The sequence below is a fragment of the Salmo trutta genome, chromosome 26 (genome assembly GCF_901001165.1).
Source record: "Salmo trutta chromosome 26, fSalTru1.1, whole genome shotgun sequence".
NCBI classification, from domain to species: domain Eukaryota; kingdom Metazoa; phylum Chordata; class Actinopteri; order Salmoniformes; family Salmonidae; genus Salmo; species Salmo trutta.
The window spans coordinates 40,234,281-40,244,372 of NC_042982.1; the positions used below are offsets into that span (position 1 = coordinate 40,234,281).

Consider the following 10,092-nt stretch of genomic DNA (forward strand, 5'->3'; position numbering starts at 1 on the left):
AGAAAATACACTACTAGATATGGAAAGATGCAATTACACAGTTGGATATTTACTTAACAGTATATGGGGCAGATGGGTACAGTTGAATGAATCCTAATGAAACTTCAAATGTAGAGAACACACAGAATACTTTTTTGACTAACTTGATTTAATAAGATTGAGTGACAATTTCCAGTTTTAAATCAACAGTCAATAAATAACACATTGACATTTTAGATGTCATTGTTTTTGTATTTAAATGACCAAAAAGTTAGTAACGTATATCATTGGTCTTCCCCATCATATGTTTTTTGGTGTTTTCCTTTGGTCTCAGCAATATAATGAAACATTTAGGAAGAAAGATACAAAATAGCATTCCATAACTAGAGGCCAGAATAGCAAAGATCTCCACAGCTACAGTGAACTTCCCAGGAGAGCTGACATAAGCTGGGATAAAGGTGATCCAGACTGCACAGAATATGAGCATGCTGAAGGTGATGAATTTGGCCTCATTGAAGTTATCAGGCAGCTTTCGAGCCAGAAAAGCCAGCACAAAGCACAAGAGAGCCAGGAGTCCTATATACCCCAACACAGCCCAGAAACAAACAGCTGAACCCACATCACACTCTAGAATGATCTTTTCCTTATAGGTCTTCATGTTCTTGTAGGGGAAAGGAGGGGAGACTGTTAACCAAAGAACACAGATCAGGACCTGTATGAGAGTGAAAGCCAGAACACTGAGTCTCTGCTGTGGAGGACCAAACCATTTCATGACATTACTGGCTGGAAGTGTAGCCCTGAAGGCCATCAACACCACTATTGTTTTCCCCAGAACACAAGAGATGCAGAGGACGAAGGTGATCCCAAACGCTGTGTGACGCAGCATACAGGACCACTCAGAGGGCCGGCCAATGAAAGTAAGAGAACACAGAAAACACAGAGTCAAGGAGAAAAGCAGCAGGAAGCTCAGCTCAGAGTTGTTGGCCCTGACGATGGGGGTGTCTCGGAATTGGAAGAAAATTGTTGCTGTAATAATAGTTAAACAAACCCCAATCAAACAAAACAGAAGTAAAATGACCCCCATGAGCTCAGTGTAGGACAGGAATTCAATCTCTTTTATGACACATCTATCCCCTCTCCCATTGGACCAGTATTGGACAGGGCATTTCATGCACTCGGCTGAATCTGTTTAGAGAAATAAAAATAAAAAAAGAGAAAAAAAACACAATGTTAATGATTAAGGAAAACATGCAGAACATTTGACATATTATATGCTGTGTTGGTTCTATACATTTTCAGTTAAGAGGTTTAAGGGATTTGTGAAGGCCAGCACACGTTAGAATAAAACGGGATGTCCAGTATTTAATCCAGCATGTATTCACCTCACCAAATGTATTTTTGATGGCTGAGTGTAATTTACCTGTAGTGTTGCTGATCTCGCCACCTGAACATGGGACACAGTCATAACAGCATACAGGTTTTCCTTTCTGTACAGCCTTACGAGTGCCTGGGGGACAGCTCTCAGAACACACTGACACAGGTACCTGGAACACACACAAACAGACTCACATAGGGGACCAAGGAGAGTTTGAGTATTCATGTTCACTCATGTACTCTACATATCTATCCTGTTAATCATAAATCACCAATGTTTGTGCACTGTAGAGTGTGTGATTTGACTTGTCTCAATACTGTACCTACCAACAGGGGCTGAGTGGCTGAGGTTAAGTGTAATTGTTGTGTTATTGAATACCATGCAGGATAGCATACTGACTTCCCAGCCAGAGATATGAGAACAAGACAATATTAAAATGTACCGTCTCACTCCTTCCTCCCCATACAATGCTAACGTTGTTCATAGTGAACTGGTGGTCTTCAGTCAAAGACACGCCATAGAAACCGACTGTGGCCACTTCCATGGTTCCCGATGTCGCACTTTGTAAATTAACAAGTTCATATCTGGCTGGGGAATCTCCATTGCTGTCAAAAAATACTCTCTCGTCCTCTCCCGTTGTGAAATTGACAGACTGTAGATAGTGCAACAGCTAGAGAGGAGAAATGGTCAAGAAAGGAAAGTTGTTTTCTATGTAGCTTTGCATCATCATTCTGTTATTATCAGTATACAGTGAAATTATTTATTTTACTTTAACTGATTTGAAATAGACAAAGACGAAATAGACAAACGTTTTTAGAGGTATATTCTTGCTCACCTGCCATGGCTGGATGTGTGTGGGTTGAGCACAGCTCCCATTAGAGAAGGGGCCCTGGCTCTCCTCACATGTCAAGAGGTTGTGGAGGGCATGAGCCACAGCATACACAGACTTATACACATTATTAGTGAATGTCAGCTTGGACACATCTGTGAATGTGTTCTGCACGTCTCTTAAACTCTCCGAGCCGTTGCATGGCTTCCTCTTAGGTGCTGTAGTCACATTGAGAGAGCAGTCAAACACAATCTCCCAGAAATCCCTGAGAAACATGCTGTTGGGGAAGTGAGAGGGGTGGACATCCCTCAGATGCTTTCCAAGCCCAGGGATGTGAGCCCTTGTCACCGTGAAGCCTATGGCGCCCACCAGGGCGCTGTGTCCCTCGATGGCAGTGAGAGAAGGGTCTGTGATCCAAGCATCACTGCCGATCCACTGTAGTCCTGTGATATTGTGCCTGTAGAGCTCACTCGCCAGAACCTTGATCTCCCTGTGGGTCATGAAGGCCATGATGACCTTTGAACTGGACTGTTTAACAATCTCCACTATCCTGAGAAGCTCATGGCGCGGACCTGTCTGCTCAAATGCCTCAGAGTATTCTATACACACTCCCTCCTCCTGTGCAGCTAGCATAAAGGTGGCTATGCCTGTATTCCCATAGTCATTATCACTGCTTATAGCCCCCACCCAGCTCCAGCCAAAGTGTTTGACCAGCTTTGCCAGGGCTCTACTCTGGTAGAAGTCACTCGGGATGGTTCTGAAGAAGGAGGGGAACTCCTTTCTGTTACTCAGACATGCACAGGTGGCGAAGTGGCTGATCTGTGTACAAAATAACAGCATTTTATTGGAAACTTGACATGACATACTGTACAGTAGTTATGACACCAAGAGCTATGTTTTGTTATCTTAAGACAATGATCCACAAAAATAAGACCTTGTGTATAGTGGCAGTATAAAAGTATATATTATATTGTATGAGTGCATAGAAAAGTGAATAGCACATCTTACAACTGGTATACGAAACCCTCCGATGATTCGGGCCAATCCTATTGTTGGTGTCGAGGCAGAGTGGCCTATGACAGCCTGAGCCATGTTTGTCTTGGTGCAGTTCCCCTCATTGATAAATTTCTCCTGGCCACTGGCTAAAGCCAAACCAGACTTCAGGATGTTGTCGTATCCACACGCATTGTAGATATTGTAGCCCAGAGTATGGTTTGGGAGAATTGACGGATTTCGATTGATTTCTTCAATTGCAAATATAAGTGTTTGTGCAAATTGGAATTCTCTGAAATTCATACTGAAGAGAGATAAAAAATACGTGCCATTAAAGAAGGCAAAATATATCTCACCAGTCTTACACACAACCCAAAACCCTACGAGATAAACCTCAGATAGACAGTAGATTAAAACCCTACGAGATTAAACTCAGATGGACAGTAGATTAAAACCCTACGAGATAAACCTCAGATGGACAGTAGATTAAAACCCTACGAGATAAACCTCAGATGGACAGTAGATTAAAACCCTACGAGATAAACCTCAGATGGACAGTAGATTAAAACCCTACGAGATAAACCTCAGATGGACAGTAGATTAAAACCCTACGAGATAAACCTCAGATGGACAGTAGATTAAAACCCTACGAGATAAACCTCAGATGGACAGTAGATTAAAACCCTACGAGATTAACCTCAGATGGACAGTAGATTAAAACCCTACGAGATAAACCTCAGATGGACAGTAGATTAAAACCCTACGAGATAAACCTCAGATGGACAGTAGATTAAAACCCTACGAGATTAACCTCAGATGGACAGTAGATTAAAACCCTACGAGATAAACCTCAGATGGACAGTAGATTAAAACCCTACGAGATAAACCTCAGATGGACAGTAGATTAAAACCCTACGAGATAAACCTCAGATGGACAGTAGATTAAAACCCTACGAGATTAACCTCAGATGGACAGTAGATTAAAACCCTACGAGATAAACCTCAGATGGACAGTAGATTAAAACCCTACGAGATAAACCTCAGATGGACAGTAGATTAAAACCCTACGAGATAAACCTCAGATGGACAGTAGATTAAAAAATAACTCATAACATTGAAAACAGTGAAAGTCCCATATTTGAAACCCCAAGAAAGTTATCTTCAACTGAGAAAGGATACTCACTTCTTACACCTTGGTGCGTCTGGTAAACTCTGGAAATTGGGTACCCTGCCGTCGTACTCCGTCTGGAAGGTGAAGATGCCTCCGATGACAAGGTCCCCGTCCTTGGCCAGCTCTGGCAGCTCTGCCCTGCCCTGCAGCCTGCACACAGGTTCTCCCTCCCCTATCACCACCATCAGCACCAACAGGACAAGCTCCAGCAGTGGCATGGCTCCTGGCTCTGTAGTGCAGTCAAGAGCTAGGGCTGGCTCTGTGGCTCTGTGGCCCCTCACAGCTCCTCTCTTTATACTCTCAGAACCCTGTGTCTGTCTCAGAGCCTTACCACAGAGGGCCTGTCTGTCGGTGCTCCAGTCCCTGCTCCTGTCCCCATCCACATCCTGCCCACACCCCCTTCAACCTGGCATGTAGGAGGTGTGACAGGTCTCTGAGGTATCGAGAGAATGACGTAGGGGTCTTAAGAGAGCATAGGAGAGCCCGCCTGGTGCCGGCAACCCAAGTCCTCACAGTGAGGACGCATGTGCCAAGCATGATTTAGCCTGTAGGTCTCTTTAACTACTGTACTGTAGGTAGTGCCCTGCTGTTCACAGTGTAATGTAACACTTTCAACATGTGGCACATTATGTATTGTATCAGGGTACTCTTTGATGGGCTTAAACTCTGTGGCGGCTACATGTACAGAAATACATCAGTGGTTTAACTACGGACCTTACCTACCAAACTATTGACCTTACTACAGAACTATTGACCTTACTACCGAACTATTGACCTTACCTACCAAACAATTGACCTTACTACCAAACTATTGACCTTGCTACCAAACTATTGACCTTACTCCCGAACTATTGACCTTACCTACCGAACTATTGACCTTGCTACCAAACTATTGACCTTACTACCGAACGATTGACCTTACTACAGAACTATTGACCTTACTACCGAACTATTGATCTTACTCTAGAAATGTTGACCTTACCTACCGAACTATTGACCTTGCTACCAAACTATTGACCTTGCTACCAAACTATTGACCTTACTACCAAACTGTTGACCTTACTACCAAACTATTGACCTTGCTACCGAACTATTGACCTTGCTACCAAACTATTGACCTTACTACCGAACTATTGACCTTGCTACCGAACTATTGACCTTACTACCGAACTATTGACCTTGCTATCAAACTATTGACCTTGCTACCAAACTATTGACCTTGCTACCAAACTATTGACCTTACTACCAAACTATTGACCTTGCTACCGAACTATTGACCTTACTACCGAACTATTGACCTTACTACCGAACTATTGACCTTTCTACCGAACTATTGACCTTACTTGCCAAACTATTGCAAAACATGAAACTGGACTCATTGAGAATATAAATGTGTACCCATAACTAGATCCCTCTTTTTCACCAGCTGGGGCTGTTGAGGCTTTCAGTCTTTAAGATCAACTATCCTTTTAGAAGAGCTTTATCGGCAACCAGTTTAGGATGAGGCACCACCATGGGCTTTATAGGCACCTTTCCAACCCCAGTTATCCAGTAGGTCCCTTTGTATTACAATGGGTGGGATAAAGTTACAGGCTGATATCTGGGCGCATGGTTTATTTGATAGTATAATGTATTATTTGCAGTATGATTACTTAAGAATATTTCTACAGATGCAGTTAAATATGAGCAGCATTTTCTTGTGTTAATCTAAAAAGCACTTATGTAGAAACTGCATATGTATCTCTAATCATTAATTCAATTTAGACTTACAAATGAACAAACCTGATCTTAGGCTTGGATAACACTGGACGCATATTCATTGTCCACAGAGTCGGGTAAAGATGCTTTAATATGGAACAACTTCCAGAGTTCTCAGAAATTAGATGTTCTGGACCCTCTCGGCCAGTTCAGAGTCATGATCAGAGACCTCTACGTTGATAAATGTGTCTGTTATTCTTAATATATTTTGTAATTTTGCATATTGTATATTAAGTGTTTGATGTATTTATGCAGGGCTCATCTGTAAAAGCGAACCAAGTCTCAGAATGACTTATACAAAATATATATACAGTTGAAGTCGGAAGATTACATAAACCTTAGCCAAATGCATTTCAACTCAGTATTTCACAATTCCTGACATTTCATCCAAGTAAAAATTCACTGTCTTAGGTCAGTTAGGATAACCACTTTATTTTAAGAATGTGAAATGTCAGAATAAGAGCAGAGAGAATGATTTATTTAACCTCTTATGGCTAGGGGGCAGTATTTTCACGGCTGGATAAAAAACGTACCCGATTTAATCTGATTATTAGTCCTGCCCAGAAACTAGAATATGCATATAATTATTAGCTTTGGAGAGAAAACACTCCACAGTTTCTGAAACTGTTTGAATGGTGTCTGTGAGTATAACAGAACTCCTATGGCAGGCAAAAACCTGAGATGCTTCTGTTCAGGAAGTACCCTGTCAGACCTTTTATTTTCTTTCTTTGACATCTCTTCCAAAAACTAAGGATCTCTGCTGTTACGTGACACTTCCCACGTCTCCAATGGAGTCTCAGAGCCCGGGAAAAACAGGAATGACGTAATTCAAAGCCCTGGCTGAAACAAAGGAGAGCAAAAGCTAAGTGGTCATTCAGTGGACTAAGCCTTACGCTCGCGACCCGCCCCGCCCCCGGCTTTCGGTTTTTCCCTCAGTATACAGACAGGCAGATTCCCGGTCAGAATATTATCGCTTTTCTATGAGATAAATTGCATAAAAATTGGTTTTAAACAGCGGTTGACATGCTTCGAAGTACGGTAATGGAAAATTTAGAAATTTTTTGTCACATTCTGCGCCATGCTCGTGGCCGAGATTTAGCGTTGGGATAGTGTCTAGAACGCACGAACAAAACGTCTTGATGGAACATAACGATGGATTATTTGGGACCAAACCTACATTTGTTATTGAAGTAGAAGTCCTGGGACTGCATTCTGACGAAGAACAAGCAAGGTAAGAACATTTTTCTTATAGGAAATGTGATTTTGGTGAAGGCTAAACTGGTTGGGTGTCTAAATAGCTAGCCCGTGATGGCTGGGCTATGTACTTAGATTATTGCAAAATGTGCTTCATCCGAAAAGCTATTTTAAAATCGGACATATCGAGTGCATAGAGGAGTTCTGTATCTATAATTCTTAAAATAATTGTTATGCTTTTTGTGAACGTTTATCGTGAGTAATTTAGTAAAATCACCGGAAGTGTTCGGTGGGAATGCTAGTTCTGAACGTCACATGCTAATGTAAAAAGCTGGTTTTTGATATAAATATGAACTTGATTGAACAGACATGCATGTATTGTATAACATAATGTCCTAGGTGTGTCATCTGATGAAGATCATAAAAGGATAGTGCTGCATTTAGCTGTGGTTTGGGTTTATGTGACATGATATGCTAGCTTGAAAAATGGGTGTCTGATTATTTCTGGCTGGGCACTCTGCTGACATAATCTAATGTTTTGCTTTCGCTGTAAAGCCTTTTTGAAATCGGACAGTGTGGTTAGATAAAGGAGAGTCTTGTCTTTAAATAGCTGTAAAATAGTCATATGTTTGAAAAATGGAAGTTTTCGGATTTTAGAGGAGTTTGTATTTCGCGCCCCGCCCATCATTGGATATTGGAGCAGACGTTCCGCTAGCGGAACGTGTAGATGTAAGAGGCTAAGCTTTTATTTCTTTCATCCCATTCCCAGTGGGTCAGAAGTTTACATACACTCAATTAGTATTTGGAAAGCATTGCCTTTAAATTGTTTAACTTGGGTCAAACCTTTCGGGTAGCCCTCCACAAGCTTCCTAAATAAGTTGGGTGAATTTTGGCCCATTCCTCCTGACAGAGCTGGTGTAACTGAGTCAGGTTTGTAGGCCTCCTTGATCACACACGCTTTTTCACTTGACTTTGCTGTCCTTAAGCAATTTGCCACAACTTTGGAAGTATGTTTGGGGTCATTGTCCATTTGGAAGAGACATTTGCGACTAAGCTTTAACTTCCTGACTGATGTCTTGAGATGTTGCTTCAATATATCCACATAATTTTTCTGCCTCATGATGCCATCTATTTTGTGAAGTGCACCAGTCCCTCCTGCAGCAAAGCACTCCAACAACATGATGCTGCCACCCCCGTGCTTCACGTTTGGGATGGTGTTCTTCGGCTTGCAAGCCTCCCCCTTTTTCCTCCAAACAACGATGGTCGTTATGGCCAAACAATTCTATTTTTGTTTCATCACACCAGAGGACATTTCTCCAAAAAGTACGATCTTTGTCCACATGTGCAGTTGTAAACCGTAGTTTGGATTTTTTATGGCGGTTTTGGAGCAGTGGCATCTTCCTTGCTGAGAAACCTTTCAGGTTATGTTGATATAGGACTTGTTTTACTGTGGATATAGATACTTTTGTACCCATTTTCTCCAGAATCTTCACAAGGTCCTATGCTGTTGTTCTGGGATCGATTTTCACTTTTCACACCAAAGTACGTTCATCTCTAAGAGACAGAACGCGTCTCCTTCCTGAGTGGTAAGATGGCTGTGTGGTCCCATGGTATTTAGACTTGCGTACTATTGTTTGTACAGATGAACGTGGTGCCTTCAGGCATTTGGAAATTGTTCCCAAGGATGAACCAGACTTGTGGAGGTCTACAATTTGTTTTCTGAGGTCTTGGCTGATTTCTTTTGATTTTCCCACGATGTCAAGCAAAGAGGCACTGAGTTTGAAGGTAGGACTTGAAATATATCCACAGGTACACCTCCAATTGATTCAAATGATGTCAATTAGACTATCAGAAGCTTCTAAAGCCATGACATCATTTTCTGGAATTTTCCAAGCTGTTTAAAACACAGTCAATTTAGTATATGTAAACCTCTGAGCAACTGGATTATGAAACAACGAATTATAAGTGAAATAATCTGTCTGTTGACAATTGTTGAAAAAAATACTTAATGCACAAAGTAATGCACAAAGTAGATGTCCTAACCGACTTGCCAAAACTATAGTTTGTCAACTTCTTGCGGAATAGTGGGATGCTAGCGTTCCATTTCGAAAAATTCCGGTGAAATTGCAGAGCGCCAAATTCAAATTAAATTACTATAAATATTAAACTTTCATGAAATCACAAGTGCAATACATCAAAATAAAGCTTAACTTGTTGTTAATCCAGCCGCCATGTCATTTTTCAAAAAGGCTTTACGGCGAAAGCAAACCATGCGATTATCTGAGGACAGCGCCATGCACTCAAATGCATAACAATTCATTTTCAACCAGGGAGTTGCGACACGAAAGTCAGAAATAGCGACATAATATCTGCCCTACCTTTCAAGATATTCTTCTGTTGGCATGCCAAAAGATCCCAGTTACATTACAAATGGTCCTTCTGTTCGATAAAGTCTTTCTTTATATCCATAAAAACTCAGTTTATCTGGCGTGCATCAGTCAATGATCCACTCGGTTTCCCTCCTTCAAAATGCATACAAAATGAATCCCAAACGTTACCCATAAACTTATCCAAACAAGTCAATCAACGTTTATAATCAAACCTTAGGTACCCTAATACTCAAATAAATGATCAAATTTAAGACGGAGAATCGTTATTGTCTTTACCGGAGGAAAATACCAAAGAACACGCTCTCATTCACGCACTTGGAAACACTACAGCCAAAATGGGAGCCACCTAGAAAAACTTCAATTTCTGGCTCATTTTTCCATAAACCAGCCTGAAACTCTTTCT

General features: G+C 41.4%; 1 protein-coding gene across 1 annotated transcript; it reads right to left on the reverse strand.

Annotated features, from left to right (window-relative positions):
- Nucleotides 1-238: 238 nt before the first annotated feature.
- LOC115163915 (extracellular calcium-sensing receptor-like) lies at nt 239-4,565 on the reverse strand. The gene is made up of 6 exons (XM_029716113.1): nt 4,360-4,565; nt 3,192-3,480; nt 2,190-3,002; nt 1,797-2,024; nt 1,400-1,523; nt 239-1,164 (listed from the first exon to the last, which is right to left on the reverse strand). The coding sequence occupies exons 1-6, from the start codon at nt 4,563-4,565 to the stop codon at nt 251-253; spliced, it is 2,574 nt and encodes an 857-aa protein (XP_029571973.1). The 3' UTR covers nt 239-250.
- Between the last annotated feature and the right edge of the window lie 5,527 nt (nt 4,566-10,092).